The sequence below is a fragment of the Monomorium pharaonis genome, chromosome 4 (genome assembly GCF_013373865.1).
Source record: "Monomorium pharaonis isolate MP-MQ-018 chromosome 4, ASM1337386v2, whole genome shotgun sequence".
NCBI lineage: Eukaryota > Metazoa > Arthropoda > Insecta > Hymenoptera > Formicidae > Monomorium > Monomorium pharaonis.
The window spans coordinates 31,523,983-31,542,580 of record NC_050470.1 but is presented as its reverse complement, the minus strand read 5'-3'; the positions used below and the strand labels follow the sequence as shown (position 1 = coordinate 31,542,580).

General features: G+C 32.8%; 2 protein-coding genes across 2 annotated transcripts in view; both read right to left on the bottom strand.

Annotated features, from left to right (window-relative positions):
• LOC105839083 (alpha-2Da adrenergic receptor) overlaps positions 1-9,272 on the bottom strand; it is an 87,598-nt gene extending 78,326 nt beyond the window's left edge. The window contains 2 exon segments of the mRNA XM_012685130.3: positions 8,029-8,589; positions 8,591-9,272. Of these exon segments, the coding sequence (XP_012540584.2) occupies positions 8,029-8,589; positions 8,591-9,235 (1,206 nt within the window). The 5' untranslated portion in view covers positions 9,236-9,272.
• Positions 9,247-12,604, bottom strand: LOC118645293. Its single transcript, XM_036286090.1, has 2 exons — positions 11,127-12,604; positions 9,247-9,581 (listed from the first exon to the last, which is right to left on the bottom strand). Exons 1-2 carry the CDS (start codon positions 11,129-11,131, stop codon positions 9,266-9,268), a joined length of 321 nt encoding a protein of 106 aa, XP_036141983.1. The 5' UTR covers positions 11,132-12,604; the 3' UTR covers positions 9,247-9,265.
• Between the last annotated feature and the right edge of the window lie 5,994 nt (positions 12,605-18,598).

Below are 18,598 nucleotides of genomic sequence, written 5' to 3'. Positions count from 1 at the left end.
TGTTATACTGTTTCAATTTTTAATAGGATGTGAATATCAAACTAGTGTAATGCATTTAATTTAAATTATAGCACTTTTATTTATTCTGTTAAATCTGTTTAATAATGCAAGATTACAAGATATCGTGCGTATTATTTGTAATATCTTTAGTCAGTTCCCAGACATATAAAGCAACATTTAAATATGGCAGCAAACGGACAGAAAAATAATGTTCTAAGAGACAATGTAAGAACAACTGTACCACGAATAATGTAAGAGCATTGTTCTTGTATTTCGGGATTGCAAGAGTAAGAAAGAAGGAATATTGGTGAAGCAAAGTACCGAATTCACCGCCACTCTTCATTATTCCCGATGGCACAGGACAATTCCCATTGCGACACATCTCTCGTGTATCCCAACTGAAGTCCGAGATATTTCGATTAACGCTGCCGCTCAACGCAATTATCTCGCCAGTTCGCAGCCGAGATCGCTTCTTCTAACGACGAACAAGTCATTAGACGTTGATTTTAACCGAAATATATAATTTACAGGATAACCACGTAATCTAAATCGGGATAAACTTGATTTCCAATGATTAAGCATTTCCTCCGTTTGCTGAGAAATTATTGGTACTTCCACATTTCTAAACTAATCGCAGTAATGATTTATTTTAATTATAAAATGCTGCTAACCAATGAAAACAATTTACAATAATTATCACAACACACACAAAATTGAAGATTTATATTTTGAAGATTTATACTAAAAATTAAACAAATGTAATTAATATTTTTCCTCCTAAATTACCTTTAATAAAATAATATTGCGTACTTTAAATATTTTAATATACTATATGTATATAATAAAAATAATTGAGATTTAATTATAAATAAAATAATATCAAAATGTAAAAATAATAAAAGCATTTGTATTTAGTATATATTCATATTATATTGGAAATTATTTTAAAAATATTTTAATAAGAAAAAAATCTTAAAGATGATAGCACTTTTATGAGAAATATGAAGAACTGTTTGAAAACAAGTTTTGTTTCGTATGTATATGACTTATATGTAAAGATTTCGTTTCTCTTTTTTATAGTTAAATTCTATAGGTAAAATTTCCTTGTATCTCCTTATTTAATAAAACAAACTTATATTACAAATTATATATATACACACACGAGAAATTTTTAGAAAGAATTATATGTTCGCATACATAGTCATTCGTTCAAATCGCTATCGTTTGAAATTAAATAAAGAAAATAAAGATAAACGGAAAAAGTTTGAAATATTGAACCAACAACAAAATTGTTAATTTAGCGCTTAGAAGACGTTTGGCAATTAGAGGAAGCAGTTCCGTGATTAATGTCGAAAAGATTTTGCGCGCTGTTAACACTTTGTCAAGATGATTAATCCGGATACTGCGACCGATTATATCTGTTTAATGAAGTATCGGTAACATACTATTCATAATGAAAGAGACCGGAAAAAAGAAAAAAAATTATCCTTTTAATAAAATCAAAAAATAACTGAGCACTGCGATGATAGTAGTGCAACAACGATGCAAAAGGGTCGAATCAGGTCATGGCCTCAAGACCAATGGAATTTTATTCCTTTGCTCTTTTCGCTTCCCGAGCATAGCAAGCTTCTATTGACGCAAGAGAGTTTTCAAATGCGTAGCATTTCGAAATAAACAAATCATGTTTAAAAATCCAGTCTATGTCTAAAGCTTCGTTAATATCTCTGAAATGAAAATGATCTTAGATTTTGAGCCAACTATGTTTGACCCACGCATGATTCTTTTTATAATTGCACGAAGTTTAATACAAGCTTTTGCACATTCCAAGTGCCAAACAATAATATAACACGTTTTGTGTGTGTGGGGAGGGAGGAGGAGAAGTTTCGAGATAGAGAATATTCTCTCAAAATTGAAATGAAAAGGCATTTACTAAATCAATTATTGAAATAAAGTTTACAATTCAATAATTTACATGTAGATTATCAGATTGTCAAATAAATATATTTGTATAATCGAGATGCATGTCCCTTTGCTTCAAACTGAAATTTTCTGAACAATACTAGATAAAACATTAATGCTGTTTTTCATCGATAAATATCCTAACGTGACAAACAATGTATAATAATAATAATAATAATAATAATAATAATAATAATAATAATAATAATAATAATAATAATAATATAAATGTGTATGTAAATGTCTATAAACTCTTGATTTAAATTTCAGTAAAAATAATTTGTTTTGTTTCCATTTTTTAAATATGATTATATGAGAAAACGCTGACTATGGCATAAATGATTCATACACATATATTATAGGAAATAGCTTAATATACATTCCCAGAGCATATTTTATGACGCAAGATAGCAAGCTGCATATGTTTATGCGGAATACATTTGGGAGTGATTCTCGCAATTGCTCTTTTGGGAAGTAACGCAATCCCGAGGTAGAAACCTTTGGTTTCGCACATCCTTTGAACTCCATGAAAGTTTTATAAAGCACATCATAAGTAGAACAGTACAAGCGTGAGGAATGCAGATACAATAAAAGAGAATCTGTATCCTATCGACAATCTCAGAAACTTTGAGAAATGTTTCGCAAAACATGGGATAATCTCAAATTACTATTTTCGCGTTTTTATCGTTATTTCAAAAGAAATAAAACCAATAAATGTATTTACACCGATTAAAAATTCGTTTACGTAAAGTTTGTTTTTTATATGTAAATTAAAATAAAAAAAATAAAATCACAAATTTATATAAATTATTGCTGTAATAAATAATAATAATCGTTTTCTTTGTTTCATTGGCATTAATTTTATATAATACATTCAACATCTTGAAACTTAAAAAAAAATGGACATTAGTTTATAGAATAAAAAATAAAATAAATTTGGGATATCTATTATATATTTTTACAATCTTAAGAATTAGTATACATAATAGAACTAATATACAACATGCATATGTGTCCTTTGAACTTTTAGACCTGATAAAATGTCAAATAAGTTATCACGCACAAATAATGATGGGATTCCTATATAAGACTTTACACAATCTTCTGGATAATCTTATATTTAGTAATAGTCACTCAGTTAGCAAGATGGAATAAATTTGTATGGGTGTTTTGTCTTACTAAATGTATACCCTTCACGTAATAATAAACAATATTTTATATATATATACCATTCAACGTTACAATAACTTTTATAATCAAGTAAGAAATAAAATTTGTATCATTATGAAAATATTTAATTATTTATTTAAAACTTTCGTAACATTACTCCCTCTCCCTCTCTCTCTCTCTTTCTCTCTCTCCTTTTCTTTCTCTCTGACTTTCAACTTTTCAATGGTCTTTCTCTAATTGAACGATAAACCAAAGCGTACTTATTTCTCTGATGATTAAAACACGACTATATGTACTATATATATATATATATATATTGTGTGTGTGTGTGTGTGTGTGTGTGTGTGTGTAAAATTCACACAGTTATAGTCATTTCTTTCATGTATTTTCAAACACAGAAATCATATTTATTTACATACGTAGTTTTAGATAAAACGATATTTTAATAGAATGCTATATAGAAATTTATTATAGTAATAGTACATTAATACTACTATTATTAGTATTTTCTCTAAAAATATTTTATGTTAACATAAAGTATTTCACGCAAGATAATATAACAAAAATTGAGAAAAGCGATGAAAGACTTCATCAATTAATATAGCCTGACATTCGTAGGAGTAAATGTATTAAAAAGCGACAATGAGATGTAATACGATTTTGAGTTTACAAAACGATTTCTTGCTTGGTCATAAAAAGCTACGTAGAATCCATTTGATGATTGATTTCGCCGTCTCCACTTCTAAATACGAATAAATTTGCTTACAAATAATTGAGTCAACCGAAAAATTTTCTTCGTAAATACGTTCACAATCTATTTATATGTAAGTATAATAAAAAGTTGTTTAGAAAATTTTAAATATTGACATCATGATTAAATTAGAGCGTTACATCAAGAAATTTTTAAAAATTTATCTTATATTTGTGTATATCAAAATATTATTTTTTAGGAAAACATATTTGAAAAAGACAATCTTTTTATCAAATTATTTTCAATTGCGATGACATTTTTACGTGTCCAGAAAATTATACATGTTTTATATTAAGAAAAGAATAAGAGAGAAAGAAATAGATTACATTTGTTTAAAAAAGTTACATATTGTAGAGTATTAAAATAAAAATACCAAAATATAAAGTAAACAAAATCCTTTCGTTTTTTTACGATGCAATCATTAAATAAGCTACATACCAAACATGCTGTCGCTTATTAGAGATAATTGCAATTCCATTGTAAACGGTAGCTTACACTCCGTTGCACGTTGTTGCATCGTTGCGGAGCTGCTAAACTAATCGCATTAAAAGACAAGAGTGAGAGAACTACTTCCTTCATGAATGTATTCCGTCCAACTCTCTCCCCCCCCCCCCCGCCGTCTTCGCGTACTTTCCTTAACAAATGCAGATACTTCGAAGTATGCTGTAAACTTTGCAAAACGTTTTATAAGTACTCCGGATGTGTTCTGAATGTAGAATATGTCAAAAACAGAACTTAGAATTAATGACTAGATTTTGCCGTACCTAAATTCTTTTTTGATGTTATCTACTTATATTAGTCATGATTTCTGTTACTAGTAAATAAATACGTACTAAAGTACATCTGTAAAGTAACTTGCGTTTACATACGCGAAATTTATTATCTATTTGAATTTTGTATAAAAGCGGAAAAACATAAAGTTAAATTTTTTGTCGATTTTTTAATTTTACTGTATCGTCAATAGAGAAAATTAATCACATTAAAAAGTAGTAATGTCTTCTTGTCTACATTAAATTTTTCATTAAATAATTTGTTATTTGACGTTATTTATGATACTATATTTTATATAATTTAATTAAATTTTACATAATATTCTGTAAGTTTATCCGTCCGTTTGTCTTAATTAATTACTTTCGTAAAAAAAAAAAAAAATTTAATTAAATAATTATAGACTCTATGACTAAAAAAAAGTTAATTATTTTTCTGAAATACTCCATATAACGATCTCTCATTTTAATGCAAGACGAAGCGTATTATTTTCTTAGCAGTGTTAAGCTTCGTGAAATAAAGATAAACGGGTAACAGTAAAGAAGACAAACTGCGTCTTTTATTCGTCCTTGTTAATAGCCAAAGAAGCGTCAGTCTAATTGCATTAAAAAATTAAACCGCAATGATTACGATTGCGGTCGTCCTCCTCTCCGTTCCAGTCAGTAGTACTTGTCGCTCTTCCATTTGTCATCAGTCAGAAAAATCCAGTGGCAATATCATCGTTTGGAAGGACCTCATGTCGCGTCTTTCGTTGAATGGATGAGAAAAGAGGACAAGAAATCGTGGAACAAGATTGTCAGATCCATAATGGCGTGTATAGTAGAAAGTTGTAGAGCAAAAAGAGATTGTAGGATGCGCTTTAACTGATGTTCGCTTGTCACCTGTCCACCAGAATGCTCTCTCAAAAGAAAATGTTAAAAAGACTTCTGCTATTTAAAAAATAATAAGCAATAAAAATAAAAATGATATTAAAAAATCGTATATTTCTATAATGCTTTAATAGTCATGTAATAAAAAAAATTCTTTTGTGTTACTGTTTTGGTAATCTTGTTTTATAATAAAAATGTAATTAAATTTATCGGGCTTAGATTTTCAAATTTACTACATATTTAAAATGTGTATTCGAAATCTAGTATTGCAACAGAATGCACGTGTGATAAATCAGTTAATCCATGACCAAGAACTAAATTTCAACTTTTTTTTGCAATAGACCATATCATTTGTAAATCCAAATGATCCTTAAATGACATATTTCATCCTCAGTCGATGTATTCAAGATCTTCATTCATCGCTTGTCATCACATCTATTTGGCGGGCACGATTTTCGTGCACGTATAATAATCACTACTACCTATCGTCACGATATGCTGCTTTATTCAAATATCAGATTAAAGAAAAGTATACTATACCTTTAATACTTTTTATTCGTGATTGAGTTTACACTTTTCTACTTCCTATTCTTGTTATCCCGTCAATTTTAATATATAAATAATTTATATATAGACATAATGCAAATGTTTTTCATATAACGGATGTTTTTCATTAAACGGATAAATTTTTGTTACATATAATGATTTAGCATTATGGAAGTTACACGATTTAATGAGAAAAGAGCAAACGCAATCAGTTTATCATTATTAAGCTTGAAGTGTATTTTGTATAGACATAAAAACAATTAACACATAATGCATATAATACACATGTACATATTCTCTCCTCCCCTCCCCCCCTCTCTCTCTCGCCGCTTCGTATTTGCAAGATGTATAATCCATCGTAGCCATTCGTGTAGCAAGTAAGTTTTGCCTCTATATGCTATAGGAATGTATGGCTTAATTATACGCGCTAATTAGTACTGTTGAAAGTTTAAGGGTGCATTCAATCATGCACCAGCGTATGCAAATTATAATAGTGCCAAAATCTCTTTTTATCGTTCTTTAGATTATGTACTTTTTTAAGTAAGAAGATACAATATAAATGGCACAAAGATAGTTAATTTTCTAATAATAAAAAAAAATTTCAAAATTTATAGAAACTATTTGCATTTTTTATAATTATAAAATAATTTTAATAAAATGCTAATCTTTCTAGTATACATTTCAATAATTCAAATTTTTATACGTATGGCAATCATTTAAATAATTATAATATATATAATTAATATATTATTAGATTTAATAATGTATTACATATTTTATTAAAGTTCTTTCTAAATTTCTGGGAAAATGTTCTAAAAATCGTTTAATAACAAATGTCCAGTTTACGCAAATGATACAAGGGAGCAGAAAACGACGAATTTCAGTATGTCAATCCAGTAGACTGAACTGTTGCGCATAGAGATTCAATCCACAGTACCGTTTTGTGGAGATCACTGTGAACGGGATTCAATGAGCTGGGGGATAAGGATGGGTTTCGGGATGCATGAAAGGCAACAGCCCTTGGACTTTTCTTTCTCCTCGCATGTCCATGACACGATACATAGCGAAAATATTCGAATTGGAAATTGGTTACACATTGGCTATACGGAATCCTGCCTTTTTGACTACTCACTCATCCAGTAATATACGTGGATAAAAAGGATTCTAAAGATATAAAGTTCATTCCAAGTTTTGTATTATATTTTTTTCTCAAAAGCTTATATGTTTACTTAAAAAATCTTTTATCTTTTATATAATATTTAATTCATTATATTGCTTTTTTGCACACAAGTTATAAGATTATGCATTTATATATATATATATATATATATATATATATATATATATACACACATACACACACACATATATATATATATCGAACTATATTTATAAAAAATTCATTATAAATTAGTAAAAATTAGGTTCGAAAGAATTAAAAAATTAAAATTTTACTTTATATGATTTTGACACTACTCTATAGAGAAAACAACACAATTATTAATTATTACAGAAAATAAGATTCATATAAAATGTCTATTATAATCAATACAGTCAAATATCCAGAAATTAAATTAAATCTGTTAATTTCATAATTACTTAAAACAATTAAATTAAAATCATGTTTATTTTCTTCGCTGTAATAATCCTTCATTTGTTTTTAATAATAAAAGAATATAAATAGTTAAAATTGCAAATAATATCCATTTTTGCTATGATGTCTCTATTTTTCAATTCACTAGAGAAGATTGACATAATTCCTGATTGACATAATTCATTTTTTAATATTTTTAATATAATAGTTTGATACAACTTTATGTACAATTTTATAAATTCTTATGTAAATATCTGTTTGACTTAACTTTTATTCATCGGTAATTCAATATTTATGTAGTATATAATAAGTCGAGATAATAGCTAGTAGTTAGAATGGGTAATTAAAAAAATAACTTTTTAAAATCTTACCTTGCATTTGGGGTATTCTTCAGCTGGAGTGGGTCTTTTCCATCCGAGTAAGGGTGGTATACAAACAAGCGCCGACAATAACCAAACGAGGGCAATCATAAGTGCTGCTCTAGCTGGTGTTCTTTTCTTCAGGTAGTCGACAGCTTGTGTAATGCTCCAAAACCTGTCTAAGCTAATTAAGCACAGATTCATGATACTGGCCGTACACAATAACACGTCCATGGCAGAGTGAATGTCACACCACCAATATCCGAAGATCCAGTAACCCATGATTTCATTAGCGAGTGAGAATGGCATGATGACGAGACCAAGGAAAAAGTCCGCTACCGCGAGGCTGGCTATGAACCAATTCTGTATATTCTTGAGCGCCTTCTCTGTGGCTATGGCAATTATCACCAGCATATTCCCCACGACGATCACGATCATCAACAGTGTCGCAAGAATAGACGCCAATATAATGTGCGGGAGAGTGTATCCCGACGGATACATTCCTTCCCCCAGAACAATGAAAGTCTCGTTATACAAACTCATATTCCAGGGATGACGGATACTTCCAGTTGAATGAATCGTTGAACGAATTTATCGCGTCCTCCATTGTGTCGCTAAAACCGAAAAGCAACAAATCCTTCTCGTATCCAATCGCGACTTCCTCCTCCGTGTTGTTCGATACACCTGTACTCACACTTGCACTATCAGTAGTACTGCCTACGCTGTCGACACTTTGTTCACTGTCGCCGCCTCCAGTATTTATCCCTGCCCTGTTATCTCCGCCAATAAATGCAGTTTTCCCACTCTTTGTCGCGCCTACGGTGTTTCTGCCACAAATTCGAGTTTCTGAAGTCTGCTCGCAATGGCGAGAAGTTTCCTTTCTCGTTCCTACCTCACCGTCTCCTCTTTCCGCTGCAGTGGTATTACGCTCGTCGTGCTCGATGTGTTTTTCGTTGTTTTTTGGAGCGTTCTTGCGCGATCCTTTCTCAGTACCTCCACCGCTGAGAAGGCGACTAATACGATCACTTAGAGCGGTCGTGACCGGACGCCGCCGTTTCTTACCGTTCAGGAACGCACGTGTCGGAAGGGCCTCGTTACTCGAAAACGTAGAGCCACCACTGATTGGTCGAGACCACGTCATGTTCCCTTCAAAGACGCTCGTGGACGCCGTTGTCGGACTATCGACGGCGATGGTCATAATGTTGCCGAGAAGCGGCATCACTCGCACCCTCGCCGGGGACTGTAGATGCTATCTCGGTAAGGACGAAGCGGAGGTTGCAGCCGCGCGCGAATAGCAACGTGCTCCGGGTGCCAGCTCGAGTAGCAGCAACAGTAGGAGGGTGGTGGTCTCGTCGCATCTCGAGGCCAAGGGCGTCATGCCCGTTTCAGGATAATGCCATTGCTGTCGAATACGTAATTGCCTCCACACGCGCTCTTCCTCGTCCTCTCGGCTCGTTTTCGCGGAGGCCGTTGTCTTTCGCTGGGAATTAGTCTTCCGGATCAAACTATAATTTAATTTGCGAAACCAATTTCGTTGGCTGAGCTTGTTCCCGCTGTAATCGATGCTGTAATCGTATATTAAGATCGTGAATTACGATAGTACCGTGCTTAATCGAAAAAGTGTCTTTTTATTTAGGAATCTTTTCCGTTCAAAGTGAAAGTCTCGTAGTGTTTTACTATTTTACGTGGTGCGTTATTATTTTACACGTAATTTTAGAATTCATGCGTGACTTTCACAACTGCCTCACTTTTCCTTAGCGCAGCTAACAAAATGCAATTAAATTTTGCCTTAACCGTTCTTTTTCTCAATTGGACCAAATCTTTTAGAATCTAGCGTAGCTTAAGTGTAGCTAATTTCGGCGTAACTGACACCTTCGATTTCCTGCTGTTGCAGTCGTTACTTTTGTTACGTTTTCGGTGTTATGGTCATACTTAGTTGGTCTCTAATTTATTGCTTGCATGAGTCGCGACTCCGTTCCTCGTGTTTCCTGTATTCACTGGTCCACAACAGATTTAACACGGACAGAGTGAACAGAGATTTATGGATAGTCTAGTGGGCGACTTGATTAAGAGTATCAAGGTAGATGGAGAAAATGGAAGAGAAAGAGATAGATAAGATAGAAAAGGAGAGAGAAAGATAGTCTATGAGAATAAGAGTAAAAAATTGGTCCCCTTTTTTTTATCTTTTCTTTATATTAAGCTTGAGCAGCCTACATAGCCTGGAGGCAAATGAAGCGAGAAAAGTTTTCTTGAGAAAGTGCCGACGATCGTAAGAAAATTTCTCTTTAGGACTAGCACAGATCCCCAAAGTAATTTCACAAGACGACAGTCATTTTGACATGGTGAGACATGATTTTGTCTAAAACTCGATAATTGATTTACGTGCTCGTACGTTTCCTCTTTCGTGATGGAAACGCGATTTTCTCGTTTCACTCTAATTTACTCTTCTTCTCTCGCTTTCTTTCCTCAAGTCCTACGCGCGGCTCGACGTTGTTTCATTCTAACGATGCCCGCGAGCTAATTAATTATCGCGCCGGGGCTAAAAGGCTAAGCGCTGGATACCCGTACTGCTCCGACCTGCTTTTCGAATACTACAAAATCAATGAGAAAAATCGGAACGATAGAGATTATAGATTGTAAAATTATGTACACGTATTTATACTACACATGATAAGTAATATATGTAATATGTATTAACGCGGATCCAAAGATGTTACTCACGAGCCATGTGCATGCTTATTAGTAACTTCTATAAATGTACGCGGAGATTTATTAATCGTACGTGATTAAAGGGCATATATTCTTAATCTAAACTCTATGATTAAATACATATTACAGGATATATATGAAAAGCAATACATGATACAACAACGAACAAGAAAGAGAGAAAGAGAATAAACAAAATATAGAGGAAAAGAACTATCGGAAGAGAGAGAGAGAGAGAGAGAGAGAGAGAGAGAGAGAGAGAGAGAGAGAGAGAGAGAGAGAGAGAGAGACCAAGAGGAAAGAAAAAACTTCAATAAAGTAAAATCGTTCTTTTTCTTTAAAGAAATCGCGCACGCTAATATAAGGGACTTTCTCGTATGTACACCTATTTACACATTATAGACCTCATTACACCGCGATAATGTATCCCGTTTCCTTGTCTCTCGTTCTAACCCTCTTTCATGGAGCACTAAGTCATTGGATTAAGTAAATCCATTCATAAGTTCACTTACAACTTTTAACAATATACGTTAGTTTGTTATAAAATATTGCAGCTTCGGTAACGATAGAGAACTAACACGAAAATGTCTATTTCACCATCGCCTGTTGGTCTCGCAGCGAGATGCTTCGATATATTCAGATTTTCAGTAATAACTTATAATATCTGTCGGACCTCTTTTGAATCCTTTCAAACTATTTCCTGAATTTGGCGGCTCTTGGTGTGGGGGGAAAAGATCCTTCTCCAATTTCTCCTTGCAAACTTGTTTTATTCGATTTAAGAGATATGAGATCTTTTCTATCTCGCAACGTGGAAGTAGTCGATAATTCTTAACTTTTTTCAAGTTGATGCTACTCAACTGCCTTTGATTTGAGAGATCTCCGTTTGATGATCTAATACTGCTACCTTTTTCTTCGGTTCTGATAATATCGGAGATTTGCTTTCACCTGAGACATTTCGCTTCTGACAGAACACGTCTTATCTTCTATAAGAATCGTTATTTCCGTATACGTAAGTTTCCTTTCTCTGTACCAGGAACACAAATCTATAAGCCGTGAGACACGTAAAAATCTTCAATTGAATCTTATGATAACACTATATTCTTAACATCGCGTCTTTAAAATTCCTAAAGATCTATTTTTGTCTTTTTCTATGTTTCAAGCACTCTAGCACTAAAAACAAAGTTACGAATCGGATACGTTGCAAAATGATATTATTGAGACGAGATTTGATTCGCGCACTTCGACTAGGAGCACGATTGGTCTCATCAGATCTCTCCAACGCACACGTATAACTTCTCAGTCCTAGTCAGCACATTTTACTCGAACAGTCTAGTTTGCGAGTGGAGGCTTTTCGCATCATTTGGATATCTCACGGATACTGACAGAGATAATATGTCAGACAATTAATACGACAGACGGAAAGCAGAGGAGGGAAAAAAATAAATTTGTATTAATTTAGTGACACAGTCGCGTGACGGGCTGTCCGGCGGCCAACTTGTCGACTTCTTAGCACTAATTATAAGGAGCCTCGGGAACGTTTCGATCGTCTTGTCCTCGTGTCTCTTCAACACCGTGTGCATGTGTGCGTGCGTGCGAGTAGTTCGAGGTTGTCTCATGAGTGTTTGGAAACGCACTGCAGCCGTGAGGGACGAGCCAGGAACTCGAACTCCCTCTCGTGTCGTTCGGTGGATGAAGACTCTCGCAGGATGTTGGCGGAGAGAGAGAGTAAGAGAATGTACGTGTATGTGTGTGTGTGTGTGTGTGTGTGTGTAACTGCGTTTTTGTGTGTGACCGTGTGCATGTATATGTGACGGGGGAGCGTGAGGGAGGGAAAGAGAGCTTGCTTGGCTCACTGGAGGCTGACTGTTGGCCCGACCGATCGCTACGTCCGACGTAACCAGCGTCGGGGCGCCGTCTAACGGACTCATGGAACCTGCGGCGCAAGCGTCGGGACGCGAATAGTCTCCGACAGCACGGTTGTGGACAGTCGACTTTGGACCATCGACCGATCGGTCCGCAACAAAAATATGTTGCTACTCCAATCTTGCCACAAGATATAATTATTTCAAACGTTTTGCTTTCTGACTCTCTCACGCCGGCTATTGCCTATTACATCGATGTTGTTACCATTTTGTAATCATTTCCAACAAATCATGAATATGTAATATAGATAAACTATTATATTTACGTATATGTTATATAGCACTTATCTACATTTGCTCTCAGCTAAATTTATTGCTTACATTTTCACTCACGCATTGTAATTTTAAAAACAAAGTTGTGAAAATATTTTTTATATTAAATACTTACATGATAATACATTTCTTTAACTTCACATTGACGCAAAGACAATTATATCAGAAGAAGATATATTCCACTTTTATATATTCAATAAATGTTTCGTGCATCAGTTATCTCTTGTCAACAGTATCGAGAAGCATTCAATTTTTAATAAATCATTCCTCATAAATAACAAGATTTAAATTCATATTTGATGAATTACAAACCTTCGACGTGTCAGCGGAAAATGAGGACACTGGAAAAATTTATATGACGTAAAAGACCAAGGAATATTACATTTAAAATAAATATACCATGTGAATATATATCTTATACAAAATATTAATTGCACTATATTTTCTATCATTTATCATTATACACATTATTCTCAAGTGTAGTATATATAAAATTAATGAGTGTATCCTTCTTGAAAAGTCATTATTATGCGAAAATTATTATTCATAATGTTATTTTCAGTTTACATTTGATTTATATTGATAATTCGATAATTTTGAACATAAAAGATAGAAAATATATACGAAAAAATTTCCTACGACATAAAAATCACGACAAAAGATATAATTAAAAAAAATAATACTCTCACTTTTGACAATAAAGCAAGATCGCTTACAATTTTCTCGCTCAATTAAACTCATTTAAGCGAGGAATGCAATTGTAGATCCTTAATAGCGACACTAAAGCAAAATTATCTTAGACTTTCTAATATCTGTAGTCAATCACGTAGATGCTTCTAAAAAGAAAATTTTAATGAAAATTGAATAAAGATTTCATATCGTTTTAATTTCAAACTTACTTATCTTTGATATTTATTATGCATTTAATATATAATGTGTATTTTCGATTCACATACAAGAATTGCTTTTTCTTAAACGTTACTATTTGCCAATACGAATATGTCTACACACATTTTGTATTTTGTTCATATCTCTGATTTATTGAGATTTTCAAATAACAAAGCATAAATGTAACACATGTATTAAATACATGTAGTTTAAATATGTTAAAATATATTTGAGTTTTATATATAAGCAAAAATCATTGCGTCTCATAAAAAGTGCATACACTCGATTCTTTTATAAGAACAGTACTTGCCGATAATCTTAGTAGCTCATTCGAGCAAAACCTTGATTCATTCCTGTAATCTAATTCCGTCGAAGAAAACTTGATATTCTTTTATTAAATAAATACTGGATTTTTCTACATTCTTTTTTAATAAAAGTTACTTCAATCGCATGACTAGTTTGAAAGAAAGAAAGACTTTCCGTTCAAAATGGACAGTCAATAAAAAGATTACTGTCTAAACTATTATTGAGAAAAATTTGATGACATTTTTCTGCTTCTAGAAAATCTTCAATAGTACTTCTCAGCCCGCAAAAGAGACATTGCTTTTTAAATTACATCTCATTCTAAATAATGACGGGTACTTTTACGTTTGTAGATCTATTTAATTTAATTAATATTAAGATTCGTTTTTATAATTCATTTAACAATTTTTTTGGAGAGAAATGTTTGATTCTCTCGACAGATAAAAATATATAAGTATGAAAGTTTTATAAAATTTCTCTCTCTCCAATATTTGAAATATTTTTTCATATATTTTATGATATCATTTCAACAATATTCGCAAGTAATCGGATATCTCGATTTAGCATCAAGGAACCATTTCAACTCCTAAACGTATAAACGGGCATATAAAATATGCACAGAAAATATGTAGCTCTCATTTTGAGTTGCCATATCATATATCTAAAACTCATAAAAAGTTGGAAAAGATAGGCTCGACCTTTCTCTACTTAACCTTTCGTGAACCGTGTGAGGTTAAATTAACCCTAGTGGTGTTAAAACTGTTGTATTTGTTTCAAAATATACGCAAGTGATCTAAAGACAGTTTAGATTTTCAGTCAAACGTTAACAAATTTTTGTTTGTGTTTTTTTATAATAAATTCTTTATTTTTAAAAGATAAGTCTTTATTTTATTTGAATCTGTCCTTACAAAAACGATAAAATGATAAAATTCTTAAGTGCATTTTTATTCAAATAATTATATTTGTAGATGGATAATATTCAAGGTAATTCAAGATAAAAAACTCCATATGATTCAGGACGTAACTTTTATTTATTTGATTCGTAGAAGATTAAAACAGCCATTCGTATATTTCTTTTAACTACTGTTATAGTTAATAAGTCCTGATATCCGATTACCACGCATTTTAATATAATATTTTACAATTTAAATTGCGATCTAATGCAATCTGTCAATTGATTAATTATAGGATGTATAAATATAAAAGATTTATAAAACTTTCAACATTTAAAATATTTTTTCATATATTTTACTTTGATAAAATTCAAGTAATTGAATATTTTGATTGAGCATCAAAGATTAAAATTATTTCAAATTCTAAAAACCTGTAGATAGACACATAAAATATGCACAGAAAATATACAGTCTGTCAAGTAAGAGCGTGGTGGACTTTACTCATAGCTAATAAAAGATATCATCCTAATTTATTCATGAGCCGATAGAGGGAAGCTCTGTCCTTGATGCATTGTCAAGAGAGATTCAGTTGTCGTTGATTTTTTGGAAGCGAGACACGTTAAGCGTCATGAAACGATCCTAAACACCGCAAGTTCTGTACCGAGTGGAAGAAGCAATCTGGCATCGTTACATTGGATTAGCCGTCGCAGTCGCCCGATGCAAATCTTATCGAAAATGTTTGGGCATATATTAAGCAGAAGCTTCGTGGAAAACGCATGCACACTTTGAAGGAGTTATCTTGCGAGATTCGTCGAATCTGGAGATCATTGCCGCTAGAATACGCCGTCAATTTAGTCGAAAGCATGCCTCGGAGATGCCAGGCAATTATCGACGCCGATGGTGATTGGACGCATTATTAACATAATTGCATCCTTCTTCTTATCGAGTATAATGCATATATGTATATAAAAATTTTATTTAATAAGTTTTTTTTTTTTTAATTTATCCGGCCACGCTCTTACTTGACAGACTGTATATATCATATTTTGAATTATATCCGCTTTAATGTTAATAAATTTTCTCTGCCTCCTTTTTCAGTTAAAAAAATATAAACTTGGTTAATAATGTAATATATGCATCATTTATAGGCAATAATTATAAATTGTCTAAGCAATGAAAGCCGATTTAGAATGTTATTGACTCAGGACAGTAACACTAATCAAAAGATTCCCGATCTTTCGACTTTTAGTTAAATATAAATCCGATAAAGTGGGTAGATTAATAAATATTATTCTCTTCTTTTCTTTTATTGTTTCTGCTGCGTCAACTTGATACGTGCTCGTCTGCTTTAGTCTCTGTACTTTCCTCAGTCCTTCTGTCCGCCTCTTTGCCGAAAGTTTCTCTAAGTTCGGGATATCGTCGTAACTCTACCGGTCGACATGCAAGTCCATGTCTCCTTTTGCACGCTGGCTCGGTTATTGATGAAAGACATGTTCGTGTATCGACATTGTTCTCACTCGAGGACATGCTGCTATAGTCGTGGTAGAGAAACTAGTTACGAACTAGTCCTCCCTTTCGGCCCTTTACATCGAGATACAGGTACGCGCACTGACTCGTCCTTTCCTTGAATGCTACCAAATTCGATTGCAACAAAGTGACAGTCGGCAATTGTGCTGATTCGTCTGTAATGTCTACGAACATCAAGCGGGACGCTTTCGATGTATTTGAACTTTGGCGATGTGGATACTGTCGAAGATTAATAATAGATATCTGAACGTGCTTGAAGAAACTTGATTAAAAGGGGGAAAGAAATTTCTCGTACTATAAAAATTTACTTTTATCAATAACTTGAGAAATGACTTGTAATAATACTAACATTTAGCAAATCAATATTTTAATTTTATTAGTCAGTTATGTAAAAATTTATATAATAATTGCAAACGTAATATTGGTTATTTCATAATGTACAAAATAAATCTAAAAAAATATGCAAATTTTAAAAATATCTATCAATCAATACCTTAACACAGCATTCATGTTTAAATCTGAAGAATTTATAAACTTTGTTGGTGAGTTTATTATTTGCAGATGTAGCCAAGAATATCAGAATGCAGATACTGTGCCCGGCTATGTGAGACAAAATTAGATTAAGTAAACTCATACAATTTTCATTAAACACGAGATACAATAAGTAGTTACGTGATGCGTTTTCATCTACACATAATCGTGTGAATTCAAGAAAATATAATTGGCTAAAATATAGCTTCAATTCATTTTCACTGTGATACATATTTTCCACAGTTAAGAAGTAAGTAACAGAGATTAATTTTTCAAATATTAATTTTTAAAGATTTTATATTTGTTGCTGTTCGTACAGAAAAATGTATTTAGTTACATTTTTATAACAGGATATTTGATATTTATTCAACTAATACGTACATATGCTATATACATATAAAAAAATATTGCATATCGGATTTCGTATATTATAATTCTAATTGGTACACAAATTTTACAGTTGGCTTCTCGGAAACATGCGTGAATGGTAGAGTCAATAATGCAAACAGTGCGCGCGTATTTTAATTAGCACCTGTCAAGGAAAATTCCGTTTTGCCTATTGTGTCAATATTTTACGCGTGCTAAAGCTGTTTGCAAACATCCGGATGGCGTGGCCTGAATATATTATAATATAAAAAAAACAACAAATATCGACAAATAAAGATTAATATCATAAAAACAATGGAAATGTAATAAGATATGTATAGTTATTTACCATAACAATTTGATTATGCACTCGATTTGACAATACATAATTTCTTGATACTGTGTATAATTTTGAGAGGAGAGAGAGAGAGAGAGAGAGAGAGAGAGAGCTCGATCTCGAGAGAGAAAGAGATAGATAGAGAGATAGAGCGAGAGATAGAGAGAGCTCTAGATAGAGGTAGATGATAGCTAGGCCAGCGAGCTATAGACGCGAGTCTAATCTCGAGCAGCTATATAGCTAGAGCTATCTCGCTCTCTCTCTCTCTCTCTCTTCTCTCTCTCTCTCTCTCTCTCTTCTCTCTCTCTCTCTCTATCTCTCGCTCTCTCTCTCTCTCTCCTCTCGCTCTCTCTCCTCTTCTCTCTCTCTCTCTCTCTCTCTCCTCTCCTCTCTCTCTCTCTCTCTCTCTCTCTCTCTCTCTCTCTCGCTCTCTCCTCTCTCTCTCTCTCTCTCTATCTCTCTCTCTCTCTCTCTCTCTCTCTCTCTCTCTCTCTCTCTCTCTCTCTCTCTCTCTCTCTCTCTCTCTCTCTCTCTCTCTCTCTCTCTCTCTCTCTCTCTCTCTCTCTCTCTCTCTCTCTCTCTCTCTCTCTCTCTCTCGCTCTCTCTCTCTCTCTCTGCCCCCTTCGTACACGAGATTATCTCATTAATTCTCAACTGCTCTTCAATCTTTCGATAACTCATGTATTAATGTCATCTACAATTAATAGAGATAAAATATAAGACTAATAATGATAATATTCCACAATTTTCATAATAGAAAACATTTTTAAACATGCAAAACAAATATTCTTTTTGTACTTTAAAAAACTTTTTGTTAATGGTTAATTTAATCGTTA